The following is a 26,843-nucleotide window of genomic DNA, read 5'->3' as shown; positions in this document are numbered from 1 at the left end:
GTGTCATCAATTACTAAGAACGTATGGCAGCGCCTCTACTTTGTTAGAAGTTTGTGAAGATTCAGCATGTCACTTCTATTGATGTGTGGTGGAGAATATATTGACTGGCTGCATTACAGCCTGAAATGGAAATACCAATGCCCTTGAATGGAAAATCCTACAAAAGTCAATCACAGATAAAGCCCTTCCCACCAGAGCACCTACACAGAATGCTGTTGCAGGAAAGCAGCATCTATCATCATGGACCCCCACCATCCTTTTCCTCACTGTTACTTTCAGGAATGAGGTACAGGAATCTCAGGACCCACACCACAAGGTTCAGGAAGAGTTATTACCTCTACCATCTTAAACCAGAAGGGATAACTTCACTCGCCTCCATCACTGAACTGTTTCCATAACCCATGGGCTCACTCTTCAAGTCATGTTCTGATATTTATTGCTTATTTATTCTTTTTATTCTTTCTTTTTTCCCTCTTTCTTTATTTGCAGTTTGATTTTTTCTTGCACATTGGTTATTTGTCCATCCTGTTGGGTGCAGTCTTTCATTGAAGTTATTGTTTCTTAAATTTACTATGATTGCCTGCATCAAAATGAATCTCAGGGTTGTATATGATGATATACTACATATGTACTATGATAATAAACTTACTTGAAGTTGTACCAAACCAATTTCTTTGCTTCAATAATAGCTCCTAATTTTCCTATACAACCTTACAAAAACCATTCCTGATTCTGGAATTCTCAATTTTTCTGCACACTCTAGTGGGCTTCACATCCTTCCTAATCAATCCCTTACTCTCTATTTTATATATATTCCTAGAATCGTGTGCTTTAATTAGAATACCATTTTGTGACTATCTACACATAAAACAGACACATTCTATGCAACTATTGCTGAAGAAATCCCAGTCTACTGCAGACATTCCAACCACTCTTTCCAGCAACCATCCTCCACTAACATTACCCGCTCCTCTCCCCTACTTGCCCATCACACGCCCCTCCTCTGTTCACCAATCACCTCCAAATCCTTCCTCACTAGCCACCTCCCCTCTCAGTCCCAATGCAGGGTTTCAATCAGAAATGGAAATGAACACAAAGGAACTCAGTCCTGCCGAAGAGTTTTGGCCCAAAATGTCAACATTCCTCCTTTCCATAGATTCTGCCTGGCCTGCTGAGTTCATCCAGGATCTTGTGTGTTGCTTTCAATCAGAAATGCCAAGTTAATTTCTCCAGATATCATTCGGCCTGCTGAGTTCCTCCAGCAGATTGTTTGCTGACCAATCACCCCATTCTCTCCACACCCCTTTCTGCTTTCAAAAGGGTCCACTCACATTTATTCATCTCTCCCTATCCCCAGGAACCTTCCCTTGCATCAGTAGGGTGCAACCCATCTCTTTACCTCCTCTTTCACAACCATCCAGGGCCATTAAACAACCCTTCGAAGTGGGGCAGAGATTTCACCTTGTTTTTAAATCACATTTGGTGCTCTCGATGTAGCCTCTTCAAAACTGGTGAAACCAAACACGGACTGAGCAACCACTTTGCTGAATGTATATATTCTGCCAACTGAGGCCATCCTGAAGTTCCAGTTGTTAGTCATTTTAACTCCGTCCCCATTCCCACACCACTTGCCTGTCCTCAACTACCTCCATTAACCAGGGTGAGACCAAACCCAAAACTAGAACATCACCTCATATTCCACCAGGGTAGTCTACAACCGGACAGCACGAACACTAAATTTTCCAGCTTCCAATAACCTGCTCCCTGCCCTTTTCTCTCCCTCCTGATCCACCCAAGTCCACACGCATTTCTGCTTTCCAATAATCCCATGGACCCCAATCCCCTGTTCCATCTGCCTATCACGCACACAAAGTCAACTTAATTCCTATCTCCTCCTCTATTCACCTCCCGCCGGAATGGCGGGACTGTCATATGTTGAAAGATTGGAGCGACTGGGCTTGTATACACTGGAATTGCAAAGGATGAGAGGGGATCTGATTGAAACATGTAAGATTATTAAGGGATTGGACACTCTGGAGGCAGGAAGCATGTTCCCGCTGATGGGCGAGTCCAGAACTAGAGGCCACAGTTTAAGAATAAGGGGTAGGCCATTTAGAACAGAGATGCAGAAAAACTTTTTCACCCAGAGAATGGTGGATATGTGGAATGCTCTGCCCCAGAAGGCAGTGGAGGCCGAGTCTGTGGATGCATTCAAGAGAGAGTTAGATAGAGCTCTTATCGATAGCAGGGTCAAGAGATATGGGGAGAGGGCAGGAACGGGGTACTGATTGTGTATGATCAGCCATGATCACAGTGAATGGCGGTGCTGGCTAGAAGGGCCAAATGGCCTACTCCTGCACCTACTGTCTATTGTCTATTCCCATCTGTCTAACGACCCTCACTTAAAACCTACTGAATACTGAAAGCTTCCTATAGTTGGGAAACTCTATGACTAGAGGAGACAGGAGGCAAGTCTCTTTAGATCAGAGATGAGGAGGAATTTCTTTAGCTAGAGAGTGGTGAATCTGTGGAGGAAAGGTCACTGGGTATATTTAAAGTGGAGATTGACAGGTTCTTGATTAGTCAAGGGCATCAAAGGTTACAGAGAGAAGGCAGGAAAATGGGATTGAAAGAGGTCATAAATCAGGCATGATGGAATGGTGGAACAGACTCGATGAGCTGATTGGCCTAATTCAGCTTCTATGTTTCATGGTCTTATGGACTTGTCTGGTTCCACTTTTAACCTTCCTCTATCAGGGTCCATAACATGCAGCATATGTAATCACCCGGCAGCCTCAGGCGCTAATCTTCACCCCTCCCACACCCATATGACTCTACCCAATACTTGTCAGCTCCAACCTCACTTACTGCTCACCTCCCCTTTGCACTCTCATTCACATTACGTCTTGAGCCTAAATGTCAGCTAACCCTTTGTCTCCTCAGATGCTGCCTGACCAAATGAGTTCTTCCAGTAACTTGTTTTTGCTCCATATCCCAGCATTTGCAATCTCTGTATCATAATGCACACAATTAAGATGTCATCACTCCACCTTTATACATCCTAAAGATGTCTGCCCCTTTGAATTATACCTATTAATTATGAGGCTTTGAGCTGGATACCGCCTGACATAATGGAGGATACTCACCGTCCCTCATCTGCTTCAGCTGTTCTGAGCTAAGTAACAGTGACCTTTCAGTTCAAGCATTTTGTATTCCCCAACCCAAACACCTGGGCCCTGGAACATGCAAATTGTGCTCAAGTTTCCATATTGTTAAAGGTGTCATGTATTTCATACATTACCATGGTACTCCATGCTAGTATAGGTGTTCAGATTTCAGGGATGGCTTAGCTGGTGATGCCCACATCCCGTAAATGAATGAATAAAAATAAATAAACAGATGAAAAGTTAAAAAATAGATAATCCCAGCATCTTCTGTTTGTACATTATCCCTGTGGAATGCACGTTTTCTCCAGGTGCTCTGGTTTCCTCCCAGAGCTCAAAGATGTTTAATTGGTCATTATAAATTGTACCATGATGAGGTTAGGATTAAATCAGGGGTTGTTGGTGGTTGCTGGGCACTGCAGCTCAAAGAGCCAGACGGGCCTATTCCATGCTGTTTCTCCACAATTCTCCCTTATCTAACCAATAAAATATGTACCTCCAATTATTTTAGAAATACTAATTAACTGGCAATGCAAAAAAGATGCCACTTTTTAATTTTTTGATTGATTTGAATACAATTGAAACCTGCACTCTGTACATCAAGCTTTGGGACAATAAGCAACACTATTTTACTCATTTACCTAATTCTGACTGTTGGTCCAACCACATGAACCTGTACATCATGTGGCTGCATTAAAACATTGGCTCTATGTTTCCAGTCTCAGCTTACACTAATGACCAGGTAACATCCACAGCTGACAACGTGTGCATGACCGAAACTACTACTGGTTAGCAGTTTGATCAGAGCTGACAAGGAAGGAAGTAAAGGTTAAAGAGTTGTAAAAAAAAATCAAGGTGAAAAACTCAAAACTTCAACTAAAATCATTCTTTAATTCTAATGCGCAAACAATTTCAACATCTTCATTCCTTTGCTCCAGTTGAAGCTGTACTGACACACTGCTAACACTGATTCAGATCCACTTGTCTAGTCACAAGTTTGCAATCCTGAAAATTAACACTTAGATTTATAGAGCTTAGCAGCACAGAAACAGGCACTTCAGCCCACCTAGTCCATGTCAAACATATTATTTTGCCCAGTCTCATCAATTCGCACCTGGATCATACCTACACCCTTGTCCAAACTTCTCTTTAAGTATTGAAATCAAGCCTATATGCACCACTTACGCTGGCAGCTTGCTCCACAACTTTTTTTCTTAATACTCCCAGGAAGCAGCACTTGGTCAGTCGTCCATATTGGTTATCAAAAAAATCAGTCTTATTCCTCATCCTTTCATTCCACTTTAGCTCTGCAACTTATTTTTTCTCAGATTCCCATCAACTTAGATTCTTGTGCCAGTTATCTAGATTAAGGCAAAATTTACCCAACTCAGCTTTGTATTAAATTAATTGTTTGAAGTGTCTCATTCTTTTGTCCCTTGATTAATTTGATATTTGGAATGGTTTATATTTTGTACTGTCAATAACATTCCAAATGTTTGTCTTTTTAATTTTCTTTCCCCCATTAAAACTCAACTCGGCTGCAAAGGGAACAACCTTTACTGAAACTCCTTGCTCTCTATTATGTATTTGAATATCAGATTAAGAAAAAAATTCTTGTTTATTTTCTTCCCAAAATTCTCCCACATCTTCAGACTTGGCGTTCTCTACAACCTTATAAACATTTTCTTTCAGCCTAATACTATCTTTCACTTCACCTATAAAGGGACAATCATTTTGCCAATAGAATCTTAATGTCCATCTATTGAGAATTAGCAATATTTCGAACATAGCGATACTTAGCACAGTACAGGCTCTCCAGCCCATAATGTCATGCTGACCCTTTAACCTACCCTAAGATCAATCTAATCTAGTGGTCACCAACCAGTCGATTTTTAAGACTTTCCCACTAGATCCCAAAAAAAATGAAAATATACGAATACATTATGCCTGATAAACCTTTTGATGCAAATATGTAGTAACATCTACTTTGAAAAAGGACCACTCGACAACTTCATGCCCAAAAGGAACAACTTTATCTAGGACAGTAAAATGATATTCGCATACAGAAGTTTTCACTAATGCGCACCGGGCAGGAAAGACCAGAAGGAAAACCCCACAACCCCGGAAACAACCTCTCTTTACAAACAGCTTTTTGTAGCAGGAGTATTGCTATATTACCATGATCCTAAATGGTATTAACTTATCTTTATAATGCTCACATTACAACACTTCTCCCCCTTTAAATTCCAGCATTCCCCAAATGTAAAAGAAATGGAAAACAAAAACAGTGATGTCATTAGTGTGCGTATCCCCTGAAACTTATACTACCGTCTCAGTAACAGTTTACTAATACCAGGAAAGTTGAGAAGCTGAAATTAGGGTTGAAGGCCTAGCAAACGTGCTGCTCAGAGGATGTGGATCGACAAATGTTAAAGGACTTGTCAGTCTGTGAATATTTTTCACGACAGTTCGATGAATCCCTGGATGTAATGCAAACAGCTCAGCTTGTTGTATTTGTCAGAATGGCCTTCCAGGATTTTACAACAAAGGAGGACTTCCTCACTCTTTTGCACTTAAAGGAGAGAACGAGAGGTGAGGATATTTACAATGAGTTTTAAAAACATGTCCGTGAAAATTACATCCCCATTCATAAACTGGTGGCAATTACTACTGACAGGGCCCCAGCAATGCACAGCGTGCGCGTTGGTTTTATAGCACTGTGCCGTAATGACCCCGATTTTCCTGACTTCCTGGATTATCACCGTGTGATTTATCAGCAGGCCTTGGCTGGGAAGGTAGTGGACTTTTCTCATGTAACGACACCGGTGGTCAAACTGATAAACTTGATTCGAGCAAAAGCACTTCAGCACCACTTATTCAAGGCATTATTGGAAGAGCTCAATGCCACTATGGCCTGTTTGATATGCGAGTTACAGTGTTTTCTTGGTTGAATTAATTTGAAAGTTTGACAAAGGCATTTTATGTAATTAAAATACAATTAGCCCAAATAAAGGGCCTCAAGTTGGAAGTACAATATGAGCTGTTTTTTCTCTGAATGATTTAGTAGGTCGATCTTGCCTTTCACTATGGCCGAGGTAGGGGATCGTGGCCTTAAAAAAAGTTGGTGACCACTAATCTAAACCTTCCCTCCCACATAGCCGTCTATTTCCTTTCACCGATGCACCATAATTTTTAAAAATATTTGCCATTGCTCATCGACCATGACACCTCCTAATCTAATTGGCCAGTATGTCTCCAACTTACCATCCACATAATTACCATATTTAAATGACTAGCTTCATCACCAATTCATTCAAAACAGGATCAATTTTTTTATTTTAGGAGCTACTTGCTGCAATGCTCTTGTGAACTATTACCTCTTCCTGTCACACAACATAGTCATTACATTACAGATATGCGTCACTTGACGTCCACGATACATTCTGTGAAATCGGACGTTATGTGATTTGGATGTTGTGTGAACACCATATTTTATACTTCGCTTCTTGCTGCTGCTATCACTAGGAGTGGTTTTGCTGCGTTTGGAAGCCATGATACACTTTATATTTTCGAAAGAAATTTAAACAGAGAGTTAACACTACTACACTCAAGAGATGCACGAGACTGGTTACGTTCACTACGTCACATTCTCCGATTGTGACTACAGACTTATATGTGATCGGACCGGACGTTGTCCGAATGGACAGTAAGCAGAGCACACCTGTAATATACCTTTAACTTCAGGCTCAGGTTTAATATAAGACCGAAAGATAAAGGAACAGAATTAGGCCACTGGATCCATCGAGTCTGCTCTGCCATGTCATCATCGCTGATCCATTTCCCTCTTAGCCCCAATCTCCTACCTTCTCTCCGTATCCCTTCATGCCCTGACCAATCAAGAATCTATCAATTTCTGCCTAAAGACTTGGCCACCACAGCTGCCTGTAGTGAAGAATTCCACAAATTCACCATTTTCTAAGTAAAATAAATTCTCATCATCTACATTCTAAAAGGACACCCCTCTATTCTGAGGCTGTATCCTCTGGTCTTAGCCTCTACCACCATAGGACACATTCTCTCTACATCCACTCTATCAAGGCTGTTTATCATTCAATGGGTTTCAATGAGGTAACCCCTCATTCTTCAGAATTCTACTGAATACAGGTCCATAGTCATCAAACGCTCTTCATATAACAAGCCATTCAATCCTGGAATCATTTTTGTGAACCTCCTTTGAACTGTCTCCAGTTTCAGCACAACCTTTCTAAGATCTGGGGCTCAAACCTGCTCACAATGCTCCATGTGAGGTCTCACCAATGCTTTATAAAGTCTCAATATTACATCCTCGCTTTTATATTCTAACCCTCTTCAAATTAATGCTAACATTGAATTTGCCTCCCTTACCACAGACTAACTTGCAAATTAACCTTCAGGGAATCTTGCACAAAGACTCCCAAGACTCTTTGCACCTCAATTTTTTGTATTTTCGTTCCATTTAGAAAATAGTAAACCCTTTCATTTATTCCACTGAAGTGCACGGCCACATGCTTCCCCACACTGTATTCCATCTGCCATTTCTTTGCCGATCCTCCTAATCTGTCCAAGTCCTTCTGAAGCCTCTCTACTTCCTCAAAACTACCTGCACCTCCATCTACCTTCATATCACCTGCAAACTTTGCAACAAAGCCATCAATTCCATCATCCAAATCATTGACAAGTAAAAAGAATCAGTCCCAACAATGGCCCCTGTCGAACACCACTAGTCACCAGCAGCCAACCAGAAAAGACTCCCTTCATTCCTACACTTTGCCACCTGCCAATCAGCCACTACTTTATCCATGGGCTTGTGAATTGTTAAGCAGCCTCATGTGTGGCACCTTGTCAAAAACCTTCTGAAAATTCAAGAACACAACATTGAGTGATTCTCCAACTTGTTATTTCCTCAAATAATTCCAACAGATTTGTCAGGCAAGATTTTCCCTTGTGCAAACCATGCTGACTACAGCCTAGTTTATCACGTGCCTATAAATACACAAGGCTTCATCCTTAACAATCGACTTCAACATCTTCCCAACCACTGGGGTCAGACAAACTGGCCTATAGTTTCCTTTCTTCTGCCTCTCTCCCTTCTTGAAGAATGGAGCGACATATGCAATTTTCCAGTCTTCTGGAACCATTCCAGAATCAAGTGATTCTAGAAAGATCATTACTAAGGCCTCCACAATCTCTTCAATCACCTGATCAGAACCCTGGGTGTACATCATCTGGTCCAGGTCATTTACCTCCCTTCAGACCTTTCAGTTTCACAAGAATCTTCTCTCTAGTAATGGTAACTTCATGACCCCAGACACCTGGAATTTCCACCATATTACTAGTGTCTTCCACAGGGATGGCTGATGCAAAATAATTATACAGTTTATCCACCATTTCCTTCTCCTCATTACCACCTCTCCAGCATTGTTTTCCAGTGGTCCAATATTCACTCTTGCCTCTCTTTTATGCTTTAGGAATCTGAAGAAACTTTTGGTATCCTCTTAAAAACCAAAAGAAGGCACTGAAAAATTCATTAAGGAGGTAAAGATAGAATATAGAAGTAAGCTAGCCAATAATATTCAAAAGCTTCCCAATCCTCCAACTTCCCACTAATTTTTGCTCTACTATATGCCCTCTCTGTGGATTTTATGTTGGCTTTGACTTCTTTGTCAACCATGGCTGTGTCATCTTCCCTTTGGAATACTTCTTCCTCTTTGGAATGTATATATGCTGTGCCTTCCGAATTGCTTCCAGTAATTCCAGCTATTGCTGCTCTGCCATCATCCCTGTCAGTGCTCTTTTCCAATCAATTTTGGCCAACTCCTCTCTCATACCTCTGTAATTCCCTACACTCCACTGTAATACTGATACATTTGACTATAGCTTCTCCTTCTCAAGTTTCAGGGTGAATCAAACATATCATGATCACTTGCCCCCAAGAGATTTTTTTTAAACTTAAGCTCCTAATCAGCTCTGGTTCATTGCACAAAACCCAATCTAGAATAGCTGATCCTCTAGTGGGCTCAACCATGGGCTTCTCTAAAAAGCCATCTTGTAGGCATTCTAGGATATTAGTCCCACTCCAGTTCAGGTGCAAACCATCCCTTCTGTACATGTCCCATCTTCTCTGGAAGAGATCCCAATGACCCAAAAATCTTATACCCTTCCTCCGGCACCAACTCTTTGGTCATGTATTAGACTGTATAATCTTCCTAGTTCTCGCCTCACTAGCACATTGCATGGGTAGCAATATTGAGATTACAACCCTGGAGGTTCTGTCCTTTAGCTTAGTACCTAACACCCTGAACGCCCTATGCAGAACCTCGTCACTCGTCCTACTCATGTCATTGGTACCTACATGGACCACGATTTCTGATTTTTCAACCTCCCACCTAATAAGGCCGAGGACTCCATTCGAGATATCCCAGACACTGGCACTCGGGAGGAAGCATACCATCTGGGAAACTCATTCTTGCCCACAGACCCTCCTGTGGGCGTGGAACAAACTACCAGAGGATGTATATTCTATTGCAACATTTAAGAGAAGTTTGGATAAGTACATGGTTGGGAGGGCTATGGTCCAGGTGTGGGTCAATAGGAGACTGAGCAGAATAACTATTTGACATGGACTAGATGAGCAACAAAGCCCATTACTGTGCTGTAGTGCTCCATGACTCTAAACACAACAGGCAGAATGGTCATCACCTGTACTATCATGACTCTGTGGGGAGGATAGAGTTCTTAATGTTACCAATGGGAGTCACATAAAAACCTAGGGCCTGAAAAACAATACTGTCACTAGCAAAAATGCAATAGGGAAATAAGCACTTAGCTTGTTCAGTTAAACCTCAAATGTTTCCGAATTAGACAAGTTCACAAGTGCATGAAATAGTTGCCACAAGAGGACACAGGTTTAAGGTGCTGGGGAGCAGGCACAGAGGAGATGTCAGGGGTAAGTTTTTTTTTTTACGCAGAGAGTGGTGAGTGCGTGGAATAGGCTGCTGGCAACAGTGATGGAGGCGGATACCATTGGGTCTTTTAGGAAATTTTTGGATAGGTACATGGAGCTCAGAAAAATAGAGGGCTATGGGTAAGCCTAGTAATTTCAGGGACATGTTCAGCACAACTTTATGGGCCTGTATTGTGCTGCAGGTTTTCTATGCGTCTATGTTTCTAAACCAGGCATGGGCAAACTGCGGCCCTTTAAGCTTTTTAATCCGGCCCGCAGAACTTGATGAAATTATATTAATAAACCTTGTTAACGGTTTTTCCCCGCAATTCTGGCGTTTTCCCAATAGATGACGCACTCTATATACGTTTGTGGCGACCCATTTCCTGGCACATCCGAACCGGCTCACAATTAGCCAGCGCTCCGGCGAAGGGAGATAGCCTGCGGGGATTTGCGAGCACAGAGCTTTGGAGCCTCTGCGCAGGGGGGGCAGGTTGAGGGAGGCTTAAAAGTGAGGCTGGGGATTTCGAATAAAGTTTTTTTCTTCGACTGCAGTTACCGACTCCGTGTCGTAATTTTAGCGCTGCATGTAGCACACCGCTACACATTGACCTTTGTTGAGGTGCAGCGTATTACTCCACATTTGCGCTTTAGTCTTTGTTCGGCTCGACCTATTTGTGTGAACAGGCGTTCAGCGTCATGAACATCAACAAAGCCAGCCACAGATCCAAGCTAACTGACCAACACCTGAGATCCATCCTGAGAATCGCCACAACAAAACTAAATCCAGACTTTGGCTAAAAAGGGAGACCAACAACACTGTTCCCACTGAAATTAAAAATAAGTTTCTTCGTTGTGTTATGTAAAAAATGCATTTGAAAATATTTTTTTCAATAAGCCTTACATGTTACATGTCATTTCTGTTAAGTGATGGACATGAGTAGTGCGCAGGTGCACGTATGTTCTCAAAATAAAAAATGCGCTCCAGATCAAATAACGCGCTCCGCATACTGGCGCGCTCTCACTGTTCTGTCATTGTGCGGGTCGTTGTTGAGTTTTGGCTCAGGGGACAATTGAATAAGAAGGAGCAGGACAAGTAGACCTGCATCTCCTACCGTTTTTGAAATAAAGACAGTCAGGAGGAGAGTGATGATGATAATATCTTGAAGGATAACAGAATTTTCGGTGCTTTAAAATAATAACTGTTACTATTAAAAAAAGCTGTATTTTATTCATTTAATTTTCAGTGTTTTAAAAGTCATTTCAATAAATAGCTAAATACCATGGGACTTCAAAGACAGATATTTTGTTGTAATGCATTTGTTCATTTTCAATTGAAATTAAAGCACATGTTTTCTACATATCCCATGATATTTTATTTTCTCTTATGAGGTGTATTACCAAAACACTCCGTCCATCTGCTCCTGGTCCGGCCCCCCTGTCAAATTTTAGAACCCTTTGTGGCCCTCAAGTCAAAAAGTTTGCCCACCCCTGTTCTAAACTCTATCCCATCTAGTCCTTTTAAAGTATGGGATTCCCAGTCATTATGTGGAAAGTTAAAATCACCGTTTATAACAACTATGAGTTACTCTATCAACTGCTGTGAGTTCTGATGAAGGGTCTTGGCTCAAAACATTGTCTGTTTACTCTTTTCCATAGATGCTGCCTGTCCTGCTGAGTTCCTCCAGCATTTTGTGTGTGTTGCTTGGATTTCCAGCATGCACATATTTTCTCGTTTACTTTAACAACCTTATATTTCTTGAGGGCCGAAGGGCCTGTATTGTGCTATAAGGTTTTCTATATTTCTAAAAGAGAGAAAGGCCAGGAAAAGATAGATATTAATGCCGGGCAAAAAAGGAACATCAACACTGGCACATTGGTGGGCAGAATGGGCAAACACATGGCACACTGGTGGGGTGATTGGGTCAATTTTCCAAAGGGAATCCTGGGCACAATCACCATGGCACATTGGTGGGCAGAACGGGCAATTCTCCAAAACTACTTCTTATTTCCTTAATCTTGGGCATTATCACTATGAACCCACATTTTTCAGTACAAATTTCATGTCTGAAGTTCAACGAATAGCAGGAAATAAAACATTGTTAACATCTGTAAGCATTCAGGAACTTACCAATGATGTTGATAATTCAGGAGAATTCCCTTCTTTATGAAAGACAGTTTGTCTGCACTCACTTTGTCCTTTGGTTCATAAGATTTCACACAAATTGGTTTACATATTTCAGGTTTATTAAAAGTAAACTGTAAATGGAAAAAAAAAGATTTTCTCTGATGAGTAATTCTTGATATTTCTCAGGTACTATAAAAATCAACAATTATTCTATTGCATAGGAACAGGCCTCTTGGCCCACCACGACTATGCTGCCCATCATACTAATTCCACTGATCTGTATTAATTCCATATCCTTCTATAACTGCTCATTTAAGTACCTGGTAAACCTCTCCTGCACTGACGAGCAGATCTATAAACAATACACCAAGTATCATCCAAATAATATTTTGTACAGCTGTGACATAATGTCCTAACTTCTATTCTCAATCCCTCAGCCAATGAAGACAGGCACAGAACAATGAACAATACAGCACAGTACAGGTCCTTCAGCTGATGATGTTATGCTAACCTTTAAACCTACTCCAAGATCAATCTAACCCTGGTAGTCCTCCATTTTACTGCTATTACAACAAAATTTCTTTCTCAATTGTTTTGAATGCAATATTGGTTTCTTTCTTTCAAGGCAGAACACCCCAGAATGGTTTCACTTCAAGTGCAAAATGAAATTTTGTAATTCACATGCAGCCAATTCATCATCACTCTGAACAGGAAGGACTTCTTGCAATATCACTTGCATTATCAGGGACTGTTTGTCTCACTCCCAAATGGGAGGAGGCTACATTGCATCCACACCAGGATGCCAGACTCAAAACAGTTATTTTCCCCAAGCAGTAAAACTGATTAATACCTCCAACCACTAACCCAGCCCTCCACATCCACCACCACCTTATTATTTCCTGTCGGTCCCCTAATGTATAGATTTTCCAGTGCCTGGTGTCACTTTATGAACATACAATCAATGTATACAAGGTATTTTATGTAGCTATCTTTCCTGCATTTTTTATTGTGTTCTTTATTGTGTATTTTTGTGCTGTATTAACTATTTCACTCTCCTTTACACTCATGTACTAGAAAGCACATTAAACAATCTTGAATCTTGCATGATATGTCTGCTTTCATTGTCCATATGTATTTTAACTTGCATCCTCCTCCCCATTTCCCATCATGGAATCAAAGGAAGAGCTGGTCATTGACTTCAGGAAGAGGGGTGTGTCCACATCATCGGTGTTGAGGTTGAGAGGATTAAGAGCTTCAAATAATGGTGAGAACATCACCAATAGACTGTCCTGGTCCAACCACATTAACATTATGACCAAGAAAGATCACCAATGTCTCAACTTCCTCGGATGACTAGAGAAACTTAGCATGTCTACTTCAACCCTCACCAATTTTACTGACGCAGATAGAAAACATTCTATCTGCATGCATAATAGTTTGGTATGACAACTGCTCTGCACATGACTACAAAAGCCAAGACCAAAAGATGATTGTGGACTCTAGAAGCATGTCAGCTGACCAGTCCTCACTGCACATACAATGGCTCCTCCATGGAAAGAGTTAGGAGCATCAAGGATCTTGGGGTGTACATAACATTTGGTCCCTCAACACCATCTCTTTGGTAAAAGAAAGAATAGCAGCGTCTCCACTTCCTGAAAAGACTGAGGAAAGTGAGGCTCTCGCCGCTACTATTTTAGCCAATTTTTGCAGGAGAACCATCGAGTGTCCTTACCAGCTGCATCACCCTCTGGTACGGGAATTGCAAGACATTTGACATCAAGTCCTGACAAAGGATTGCAAAGATTTTTGAAAGGATCATCAATCTCTTTGATCACCAACAATCTCTTTAACACCCCCCCCCCCACCCACCAGAGGATACTGTAGCATATGGGTTTGAGTTTGGGTATGAGATCCTCCACAATATTCCGCGTGGGAATCTAAACTGGAGGTGGCAGTGTTTTTTTTAAACGAGGTCAAGTTGTGAACTTGACATCAACCCAGCATGGATGGAGAGCACACTCAGGAGTGGCCTGTCACTGGATCAAACTTGGGAACCTCCGTTTTCAAGCCTGGCACTGATCTCACTACGCCACCAGCTGACAGTTGGAAAACAGTTTCTTCCCTCAGGCCGAAAGATTACCGCACTCTCTTTCACCAACCAGGTATCATCAGGTATGAAGCACCAGTACTGTTTACGTTTTAAACGTGCCGTAAATGCACCTGATTATTTGTTAACTTATTTGTGGTAATATTACTTTACATGTGCTGTGCATCTGGAGGAACATTGTTTCATTTGGCGGTATACATATGCATGGTTCAATGACGACAAATTGAACTCAAACTTGTGACAGCACAGCAAAACCAATAACTTTAGCAGCACAGGAGAACACAATTCAGCCTTTAAATTCCATGTTGGCTCACTACCAGACAAATGCCCATTCCCTCCCCTTAGCCAGCAGTTTTTCTCCATGAACTTTGTTTCTGCACCTCCTTTAGAACAAAGAAATTTATAGTGCATTACAGGCCCTTCAGCCCACAATTTTGTGCCGACCATGTAACCTACTCTACAAACTGCCAAGAATTTCCTTAGCGCATAGCCCTCTATTTTTCCAAGCTCCATGTATGTATCTAAGAGGGTCTTAAAAGACCCTATTGCATCCACTTCCACCACCACTGCCGGCAGTACATTCCAAGCACCCACCACTGTGTGTAAAAAATTCACCCCTGACATCCCCTTGGTACCTATTTCCAAGCACCTTAAAACTATGCCCCCTCGCTTTTGCCATTTCAGCCCTGGGGAACAGTCTCTGGCTATCCACACATCATCTTATACACCGCAATCAAGTCATCTCTCATCCTCTGTCACTCCAAAGTGAAAAGGCCAAGTTCACTCAAGCTATTTTCACAAGGAACACCCTCCAATCCAAGCAACATCCCTTTAGATCTCTTCTGCACTCTCTCTATAGTATCTGCATCTTTCCTGTAGTGAGTTGACCAAAACTGAACACAGTACTCCAAGTGAGGTCTGACCAAGGTCTTGTATAGCTGTAATGCTACCTCATGGGTGATGAAGGCCAACACACCATAAGCCTTCTAAATAACACTGTCAACCTGTGCAGCAGCTTTGAGTGTCCTATCGACACAGACCCCAATATCTCTCAGATCCTCCACACTACCAAAAGTCTTACCATTTAAATTATATTGTTTTCAAATTGGACCTACCAAAATGAACCACTTCACACTTGCCTGAGTTGAAGTCCATCTGCCACTTCTCAGCCCAGTTCCGCATTCTGTCAATGTCCCACTGTAACCTCTGACAACACTACAGACTATCCACAGCACCCCCAACGTTTGTGTCACTTGCCAACTTACTAACCTACTCTTCTACTTCCTCACCCAGGTCATTTATAAAAATCACAAAGAGGAGGGGTTGCAGAACAGATCCCTGTGAAACACCACTGGTCACTGATCTCCATGCAGAATACGAGCCATCTACAACCACCCTTTGCCTTCTGTGAGCAAGCCAATTCTGAATCCAAAAAGCAAGGTTTGCTTGAATCTCATGTCTCCTTACTTTCTGAAGAAGCCTGGCATGGGGAACCTTATCAAATGCCTTACTGAAATCGATAAACACTACATACGCTGCTCTACCTTTAACATTTACATTATGCCACTCCTCCTGAAATGCTTCAGGTTTCCTCTTTCCTGGATTAAATTCCACCTGTCACATATCTGCCCATTTGACCTCCACCTGGTGAAAGCTGAAATGTTTAAGAAGAACATGAGGAGGAACGTCTTCACTCAGAAGATAGTGAAAGTGTGGAATGAGCTACCAGCAGAAGTGAAGGATGCATGCTCGAGTTCAACAGTTAAGAGAAGTTTGGACAGGTACGTGGATGGATAGGGTATGGAGGGCAGGTTCATGTGCAGGTCGATGAGACTGGACAGATTAATATTTTGGCATGGACTAGATGGGCCGAAGGGCCTGGTTCTGTTCTGTAGTTTTCTATGATTATCACTACTGGTAACCTCAAAGACATCAGTATCTATCGGAGTAACACTGACCACAGCACTAATCCTTGGGGTACACCATATTCTGCATACCAAAGATATAACCACTCATGACTTCAATTGATAGATCAAATAGTTACGCAAATACCACTGCTATTTCCTTTCTCCCACACTTCCCTTAAATTAATAAGGTTGTCGGCATGGTTAGAGTCTATTATGTGGCATTTCAGCAAAAACATCGCAGATTGGTATTCACCACATTGCTCACCTTATCCTCAGGTCTTCTACAACCTCTTCCAAAATAAATACCAGGTTAGTTCAAGGCAGTAAAAATTATCAAATTACTACAAGTAGTAATAAAAATTTCCTTTAATTGGTGCCTTAAGGCCATCAGACATAGGAGCAGAATTAGGCCTTCAGCCCATCAAGCCTGCTCCACTATTCGATCATGGATGATACTATCCCTCTCAACCCCATTCTCCTACGTTCTCTCCATAACCTCTGACTCCCTTACTGATCACAAACCTATTAACCTCCCCTTCTGTGGCAAAGAATTCCACAGATTCATTGCCATCTAGCTAAAGAAATTATTCCTTATGTCTGTTGTAAAGGGATGCCCCTCTATTCTGAGGCTGTGTCCGCTAGTCCTAGACTCCCCAACTATTGGAAACATTCTCTCCATGTTCACTCTATCTAGGCCTTTCAATATTCAAACAACACACACAAAATGCTGGTGGAACACAGCAGGCCAGGCAGCATCTATAAGAAGAAGCACTGTTGACATTTCGGGCCAGTCTTGACGAAGGGTCTCAGCCCGAAACGTCGACAGCGCTTCTGCTTATAGCTGCTGCCTGGCCTGCTGTGTTCCACCAACATTTTGTGTGCGTTGTTTGAATATCCAACATCGTGCAGATTTCCTCGTGTTTGCTCTTTCAATATTCAATAGGTTTCAAAAGATTCTTTCCCCACAACCTCTCCCCCCACTCATTCTTTTAAGCTTCAGCAAGTACAGACCCACAGCCTTAAATGCTCCTCATACATTAACCCTTCATTGCTGGTATCATTCTTTTTATTGTGGTGTCAATCCCCATCTTCCACAATCATCTGTCGTGTACTGCCACCATCATAAAGCTGAGCTGACTCAAAGATAAAAATAAAATTCAACAATTTATGAAAATTGCTGCTATCCAAATGATCAATACAAAAACATACAAAAATAATAACATGCAGAACAATGTTTCTTCTTTTTAAAGTCGGATGTTGAAACAGACGGCTGATTGATTAAATCAATTATGAATAATATCTTGCCAGTTAACTGTGTTTTTCATCACACGAGTTAGCAATAGAACACCAATATTCTCCAACAGTCCAAAGAAAATGGTTCTGCCTTTAAACATTGTTTTAAATTCTCATTCCTCAGCGTTTGTCCCTCCATACTTTGAACCTCGCCCAGTACCACAGCCTTCTGCATTCTGACTTAGTGCAGACGTCATAATTAACATCAACATCCACAATCACTAAGCATTAAGAGTCTTTTCTGGATGAGGAGAAAGGAATCCAGGGATGGAAACACAGAGGCATGTGAGAGCAGCCAGCAGCCTAGCTAGGTAAGTCAGGACATTGATTTAATCAATCAGCCACCTGTTTCAACATCTGACTGTTTAAAACGAAGAAACACTCGGTCAAAGTTTCATCTCTTGGATCAAATTTCTGTACCTGTGTCCTACTGCTTCTGTTTTAACTAATTTTCAGAAATCCCAGGTATTTAATCTCAAACGTGGCACCCGTCAGGGATGCCCCTTAAGTCCCTTTCTCTTTGATTTGGCTATAGAACCTTTGGCGATAGCATTTCAAAATTGTCCTGCATTGACCAGGATTTGGAGAGGGGGTGTTGAGCATAAAGTTTCTCTTTATGCTGATGACTTATTACTCTTTCTCTCAAATCCACCTACATCCTTACCTCCAATGTTTTCACTTCTTGACCAGTTTAGCCAGATCTCTGGCTATAAACTTAATTTACATAACAGCGAACTTTTCCCAATTAGTAAAGAAGCACAAGAATTAACATTTCGTGATCTCCCTTTTAAAGTAGTCCATAATCAATTTACTTATCTTGGAATTACAGTCACAAGGAAGTTTAAAGATCTCTTTCGTGAAAATTTTGCCAATCTTTCACATACTATAAAACAGAGTCTGGTACAATGGTCACCTCTATCTATGTCTTTGGTAGGTCGTATTAATGTTGTTAAAATGTATGTTCTCCCCAAATTTTTATACTTATTTCAATCTATCCCAATTTTTATTCATAAATCTTTTTTTGACTCCTTAGACTCTATTATTTTGTCATATCTGTGGAAGAATAAGCGCTCTAGAATTAGTAAAATCCATCTCCAAAAACCTAAAAAAGAGGGTGGCATGGCTTTACCTAACTTTCGATGATATTATTGGGCAGCTAATATACGTTGTGCTACCTTTTGGTCTTTTTTCCATGGCCAACCTGAGTGCCCTAATTGGGTGGCAATGGAGTTGAGCTCCACCAAAGAACTACCTATCTCTGCACTTCTTGGCTCTGCACTCCCTAGTAGTCTGTCCAGATCAATAGCTAACCCTCTTGTTAGACACACTTTGCATATATGGGCTCAGTTTAGGAAATGCTATGGTTTCCATGGTTTTTCCGTTTCCAGCCCTGTCGTACATAATCACCTTTTTCTACCTACTACGTACGATTCAGCATTCCATGTTTGGTACAGGAAGGGCATTAGGCATTTTGAAGATCTTTTCATTGATAATCGCTTCGCTTCTTTTCAGCAGCTCTCTGTTAAGTTCAATCTGCCCAATGCTCATTTTTTTAGATATCTCCAAATTAGACACTTTATTGCTCCTTTAATTCCTAACTTTCCTGAAATGCCTGCGAAAAATGCTATGGACTTATTTCTTTCCATTAATCCACTAGGTAAAGGTTTAATATCAATTATTCGAGATAAATTAGCAGCCTTACGACGGGCCCCTGTGGATAAAATTAAAATGGCATGGCAGCAGGATTTAAATATCTCCTTATCTGATAAGAGTTGGGACTCAATTCTCAAATCGGTTAACTCAACCTCTCTTTGTGCTCGCCATTGCCTTTTACAGTTTAAGATTGTTCATAGAGCCCATATGTCTAAATCTAAACTATCTTGATTCTACCCTAACATTAGTCCGCTCTGTGATAAATGCAAGAGGGGCGAGGCCTCTCTCATTCATATGTACGGGTTCTGTCCTAGCTTGGAGAAATTTTGGAAAGATGTCTTCACTACGTTATCGTATATTCTGAATCAGCACCTAGAACCAAACCCCTTAATTGCTTTGTTCGGTTTCTGGGGCGAGACAGATTTACGTCTGAGTCCGACCAAATGCCGAATATTATCCTTTGCCTCTCTCCTGGCTAGACGCTTGATCCTCCTTAGATGGAGAGATGTTGCCCCACCCACTCATGCCCAATGGCTTAACAACATTATGGCCTGCTTGGACCTCGAAAAAATCCATTATTTAGTTCTTAATTTGGATTTAAAGTTCCATAAGGTCTAGGGACCTTTTATCGAGTACTTTCATAACCTTCCTCTTGACTAGGGTTCTTTTTTTCTTTTTTTCGGTCCCTTGCTTTCAGCTCCCTTTTTTTTCTGGTAGTAGGCATTATTATCCTCTGTTGCTAAGTGCATTCACAGTCTGGGAGTTTGATTGTCCTGATTTATATTCTCTATATTGTGTTGTGGTTGGTCTGGAGTTTTTTTATTGTGTTGTGGGGTTGGGGGAGGATACTAAGTTTACTTGCCTTCAATTTAGGTGCTTTTTTTTAAATTCTCTTTCTTTGTATCATATTGTCATTGTGTGCTTAATTTTGCACTGTATTAGACAATAGACAATAGGTGCAGAAGTAGACCATTCGGCCCCTCGAGTCTGCACCGCCATTCTGAGATCATAGCTGATCATTCACTATCAATACTCAGTCCCTGCCTTGTCCCCATATCCCTTGATTCCCCTATCCATCAGATATCTATCTAGCTTCTTCTTGAAAGCATCCAGAGAATTGGCCTCCATCGTCTTCCGAGGCAGTGCATTCCACACCTCCACAACTCTCTGGGAGAAGAAGCTCTTCCTCAACTCTGTTTTAAATAACTGACCTCTTATTCTCAATCCATGCCCTCTGGTACTGGACTCTCCCAACATCTGGAACATATTTCCTGCCTCAATCCTATCAAACCCTTTAATTATCTTAAACGTTTCAATCAGATTCCCTCTCAATCTCCTCAATTCCAGCGTGTACAAGCCCAATCTCTCCAATCTCTCTGCGTAAGACAGCCTTGCCATCCCAGGAATCAACCTAGTGAATCTACGCTGCACTTCCTCAATTGCCAGAATGTCCTTCCTTAAACCTGGAGACCAAAACTGTACACAATATTCCAGGTGTGGTCTCACCAGGGCCCTGTACAAATGCAAAAGCACATCCTTGCTCTTGTACTCAATTCCCCTTGTAACAAAGGCCAACATTCCATTTGCCCTCTTCACTGCCTGTTGCACTTGCTCATTCACCTTCATTGACCGGTGAACTAGGACTCCTAGGTCTCTTTGCATTTCTCCCTTACCTAACTCTACACCGTTCAGACAATACTCTGCCCTCTTGTTCCTGCTTCCAAAGTGGATAACTTCACATTTATTCACATTGAATGACATCTGCCAAGTATCTGCCCACTCACTCAGCCTATCCAAGTCTCCCTGTATTCTCCTAAAGTCCTCTTCGCATGTCACACTGCCACCCAGTTTAGTATCGTCAGCAAACTTGCTGATATAGTTTTCAATGCCCTCATCTAAATCGTTGACATAAATCGTAAAGAGCTGTGGTCCCAATACAGAGCCCTGTGGTACCCCACTAGTCACCTCCAGCCAGTCCGAGAAACACCCATTCACTGCTACCCTTTGCTTTCTATCTGCCAACCAGTTTTCTATCCATGTTGAAACCCTGCCCCCAATGCCATGAGCTCTGATTTTACTCACCAATCTCCTATGTGGCACCTTATCGAATGCCGTCTGAAAATCTAGGTACACAACATCCACTGGCTTACCCTCGTCTAACATCCTTGTTACACCCTCAAAAAACTCCAACAGATTAGTCAAGCATGATTTGCCCTTGGTAAATCCATGCTGGCTCGGCCTAATCCTATTACTGCCATCAAGATGTGCCACTATTTCGTCCTTAATAATGGACTCAAGCATCTTCCCCACGACTGATGTTAGGCTAACAGGGCGATAGTTCTCCGTTTTCTCCTTCCTTCCCTTCTTGAAAAGTGGGTTAATATTAGCCACTCTCCAATCTTCATGAACTGATCCTGAACCTAAGGAACATTGGAAAATGATTACCAATGCATCCGCAATTTCCTGAGCCACCTCTTTTAGAACCCTCGGATGCAGACCATCTGGACCCAGGGATTTATTAGCCTTCAGTCCTACCAGTCTACTCATCACAGTTTCTTTCCTAATGTCAATCTGTCTCAATTCCTCTGATATCTTATGACCCTGGCCCATCCATACATCTGGGAGATTGCTTGTGTCCTCCCTGGTGAAGACAGATCTAAAGTACGCATTAAATTCTGTTTCCATTTCCCTGTTTCCCATAACAATTTCTCCCAATTCATTCTTCAAGGGGCCAACATTGTTCTTAACTATCTTCTTTCTCTTCACATAGCTAAAAAAGCTTTTGCTCTCCCCTTTTATATTCCTGGCTAGACAGAGCTCATACCTGATTTTTTCTCTCCGTATTGCTTTTTTAGTTAAGATCTGCTGTCCCTTAAAACTTTTCCACTCATCTTAGCCCTGTCATACTTCTTTTTCTTTAATGCTATACAATCTCTGACTTCCTTTGTCAACCACTGTGGCCCCTTCCTCCTCTTTGAATCCTTCCTTCTCATTGGAATGAACTGCTTTTGCATCTTTTGTATTATCCCCAAGAATATCTGCCACTGCTGATCCACTGTCTTTTCTGCCAGGGCATCCGCCCATTTAACTTTGGCCAGCTCTTCCCTCATGGCTCCGTAGTCTCCTTTATTTAATTGCAACACTGACACCTCTGATCTGCCCTTATCCCTCTCAAATTGTTATGATCACTACTTCCTAATGGCTCCTTTACTTCAAGATCACTTATCAATTCCTGTTCATTACACATTACACATTTACACAAGTCCAAAATAGCCTCGTTCCTGGTTGGCTCAAGCACAAGCTGTTCCAAAAATACATCCCTTAGACACTCCACAAACTCCCTATCCTGGGGTCCAGCACCTACCTGATTCTCCCAGTTCACCTGCATGTTGAAATCTCCCATAACGACTGCATTACCTTTAGCACATGCCAATGTTAACTCCCTAATCAACTTGTACCCAATATCCACGCTACTGTTTGGGGGCCTGTACACAACACCCATTAGGGTCTTTTACCCCTACTGTTCCTCAGCTCAATCCACACAGACTCTACTTCCCCTGTTCCCAAGTCACCTCTTGCTAAGGACTGAATCTCATTCCTCACCAATAGGGCCACCCCACCCCCTCTTCCCATATTTCTGTCTCTACGATAGCATGTATACCCTGGTACACTCAATTCCCAGGCCTGATCCCCTTGCAGCCATGTCTCCGTTATCCCAACAATATCGTAGTTCCCCATTTTCATCTGAGCTTCAAGCTCATCTGTCTTATTTCTGACACTACGCGCATTCAAGTATAGAATTCTTAGCCCATTCCTCCTCTCTTTGCTTAAAACACTGTCTATTGTACCTAACCCAGCTCCTTGAACTTCCATTGGGCTAATTGCACCTTGAATTTTGATGACCTTCTCAAGATCACCCAAACCTTCTACACATTTAACCCCATGCTCCTTCTGACCAACCCTCTGGATCTGGATCCCTGCCCCCTGTACATCTAGTTTAAACCCCCACACCCCCCCCCCCCCCGAGCAGCACTGGCAAACATTCCTGCAAGAATGTTAGTACCCCTCCGGTTCAAATGTAGACCGTCACTTCGAAACAGATCCCAATGTCCCTGGAACAAAGACCAATTATCCAAAAACCTGAACCCTTCCTTCCTGCACCATGCTCTCAGCCTCATATTAATGTGCATAATCATTCTATTCTTCGCCTCACTCGCACGTGGCACAGGTAGCAATCCCGAGATTGTCACCCTGGAGTTCCTGCCTTTCAGCTTCACTCCTAACTCCCTGAACTCTCTAAGCAGGACCCCCTCACTCACCTTACCTACATCGTTGGTCCCTATGTGGACCACTACATCTGGGTTCATGCCCTCGTTCTCAAGAATGGCCTGCACCCGATCTGAGATGTCCCGGACCCTGGCACCAGGGAGGCAACATACCATCCGAGACTCCCGATCTGCCCCACAAAATCTCCTATCTGCCCCCCAACTATAGAATCCCCTAAAACTATCGCTCTCTTCTCTTCCCTCCTCCCCTTTCTAGTTGAGGGTTCAACCTCTGTGCCAGAGGCAGAACCGCTACAACTCATTCCTGGTAGGTCATCCCCATCAACAGTATCCAGTACGGTATACTTATTGTTAATGGGAATGGCCGCAGGGGTGCTCTGCTCTCTCTGCCTGCTCCCCCTGCCTCTCTGGACCATCACCCATCTGCCTACTTCTTGGTTTTTTGGTGTGACTACCTCCTGATAACTCCTACCTATCTCTGCCTCCCGAATGATCCTCATTAATGTTCCTCATTCTGATTTGGGGTTTTTTTAATTTGTAAAATGTATAAAAAAACTAATTAAAAAAAAGAAGAAACAGTGTTCTGCATGTTATTATTTTTGTATGTTTTTGTATTGATCATTTGGATAGCAGCAATTTTCATAAATTGTTGAATTTTATTTTTATCTTTGAGTCAGCTCAGCTTTATGATGGTGGCAGTACACGACAGATGATTGTGGAAGATGGGGATTGACACCTTTGCAAGGGGGGACATAGGATCAGGAGAAGTAGAGTCTGTGTGGATAGAACTGAGGAACAGTAAGGGCAAAAAGACCTTAATGGGTGTTAGCTACAGGCTCCCAAATAGTAGCATGGATATTGGGTACAAGTTAACATTGGCATGTGGTAAAGGTAATGTCGCAGTAGTTATGGGGGATTTCAACATGCAGGTGAACTGGGAGAATCAGGTTGGTGCTGGACCCCAGGATAGGGAGTTTGTAGAGTGCCTACGGGATGCATTCTTGGAACAGCTTGTACGAGAGCCAACCAGGGACAAGGTTATTCTGGATTTAGTGTTATGTAATGAACAGGATTTGATAAGAGATCTTGAAGTAAAGGAGTCATTAGGAGGTAGTGATCATAATATAAGTTTTTATCTGCAATTTGAGAAGGATAAGGGCAGCTCAGAGGTGTCAGTGCTGCAGTTGAACAGGGGAAACTATGGAGCCATGAGGGAGGAGCTGGCCAAAGTTAACTGGACGAATATCCTAGCAGAAAAGACAGTGGAACAGAAATGGCAGGTATTCTTGGGAATAATGTACAAGGTGCAAAATCAGTTCATCCCCCAGAGAAAGAAGGATTCAAAGGGGGGAAAGGGGCCACAGTGGTTGACAAAGGAAGTATGTCAACTCTGACAAAGGAAGTCAGAGATTGCATAGCATTAAAAAAAAGGAAGTATGACAGAGCTAAGGTGAGTGGGAGGACAGATGATTGGGAAATTTTTAAGGAACAACAGAACTTGACTAAAAAGGCAATACGAGGAGAAAAAATGAGGTACGAACGCAAGCTAGCCAGGAATATAAAGGAGGATAGCAAAAGCTTTTTTAGGTATGTGAAGAGAAAGAAGATAGTTAAGAACAATGTTGGGCCCTTGAAATTGTTATGGGAAACAGAGAAATGGCAAAAGAATTTAATAAGTACTTTAGATCTGTCTTCACTAGGGAAGACACAAGCAATCTCCCAGATGTACGGATGGGCCAAGGACATAGGGTAACAGCGGAAATGAAACAGATTGACATTAGGAAGAAAACGGTGATGAGTAGACTGATGGGACTGAAGGCTAACAAATCCCCAGGTCCAGATGGTCTGCATCCTAGGGTACTAGAGGAGGTGGCCCTGGAAATTGCGAATGCATTGGTAATCATTTTCCAATGTTCCTTAGATTCAGGATCAGTTCCTGAGGATTGGAGAATGGCTAATGTTATCCCACTTTTTAAGAAAGGAGGGAGGGAGAAAACAGAGAACTATCAACCTGTCAGCCTGACATCGGTGGTGGGGAAGATGCTAGAGTCCATTATTAAAGATGAAATAGTGGCATATCTAGATAGCAGTGATAGGATTGGGCTGAGCCAGCATGGATTTACCAAGGGTAAATCATGCTTGACTAATCTATTGGAGTTTTTCGAGGATGTAACCAGGAAGTTAGACAAGGGAGATCCAGTGGATGTAGTGTACCTCGATTTTCAGAAGGCATTTGATAAGGTCCCACATAGGAGATTGGTGGGTAAAATCAAAGCTCATGGCATTGGGGGGAAGACATTGACATGGATAGAAAACTGGTTGGCAGATAGAAAGCAAAGGGTAGCGGTGAATGGGGGTTTCTTGGAATGGCAGGTGGTGACTAGTGGGGTGCCACAGGGCTCAGTATTGGGACCACAGCTGTTTACGATTTACGTCAACGATTTAGATCAAGGCATTGAGAATAACATCAGCAAATTTGCTGATGATACTAAGCTGGGTGGCAGTGTGACATGTGATGAGGATGTTAGGAGAATTCAGGGTGACTTGGATAGGCTGGGTGAGTGGGCAGATACTTGTCAGATGATGTTTAATGTGAACAAGTGTGAGGTTATCCACTTTGGGAATAAGAACAGGAAGGCAGATTATTATCTGAACGGTGTAAAGTTAGGGAAGGGAGAAATACAAAGAGATCTAGGAGTCCTTGTTCATCAGTCACTGAATGTGAATGAGCAAGTGCAGCAGGCAGTGAAGAAGGCTAATGGAATGTTGGCCTTTACTACAAAGGGAATTGAGTACAAGAGCAAGGAAATCCTCTTGCATTTGTACACAGCCCTGGTGAGACCACACCTGGAGTATTGTGTACAGTTTTGGTCTCCAGGGTTAAGGAAGGACATCCTGGCTGTAGAGGAAGTGCAGCGTAGATTCACAAGGTTAATTCCTGGGATGTCCGGATTGTCTTACGCAGAGAGGTTAGAGAGACTGGGCTTGTACATGCTGGAATTAAGGAGACTGAGAGGGGATATAATTGCAACATATAAGATTATTAAGGGATTGGACAAGGTAGAGGCAGGAAATATGTTCCAGATGCTGGGAGAGTCCAGCACCAGAGGGCATGGTTTAAGAATAAGGGGTAGGTCATTTAGGACAGAGTTAAGGAAAAACTTCTTCTCCCAGAGAGACGTGGGGGTGTGGAATGCACTGTCTCAGAAGGCAGTGGAGGCTAATTCTCTGTATGCTTTCAAGAAGGAGCTAGATAGGTATCTTATGGATAGGGGAATCAAGGGATATGGGGACAAGGCAGGAACTGGGTATTGATAGTAGAT

General features: G+C 42.2%; 1 protein-coding gene across 1 annotated transcript in view; it reads right to left on the bottom strand.

Moving 5' to 3' along the window:
- LOC132397897 (transmembrane 9 superfamily member 2-like) overlaps positions 1-26,843 on the bottom strand; it is a 91,098-nt gene that overhangs the window by 44,833 nt on the left and 19,422 nt on the right. Inside the window, exon 4 of the mRNA XM_059976681.1 lies at positions 12,278-12,405. Within this exon, the coding sequence (XP_059832664.1) occupies positions 12,278-12,405 (128 nt within the window). The remainder of the gene's footprint in view (positions 1-12,277; positions 12,406-26,843) is intronic.

Source organism: Hypanus sabinus, chromosome 8 (assembly GCF_030144855.1).
Source record: "Hypanus sabinus isolate sHypSab1 chromosome 8, sHypSab1.hap1, whole genome shotgun sequence".
Lineage (NCBI taxonomy): Eukaryota > Metazoa > Chordata > Chondrichthyes > Myliobatiformes > Dasyatidae > Hypanus > Hypanus sabinus.
Note: the sequence above shows the minus strand (reverse complement) of the source record. Positions and strands in the feature narration are given on the sequence as shown.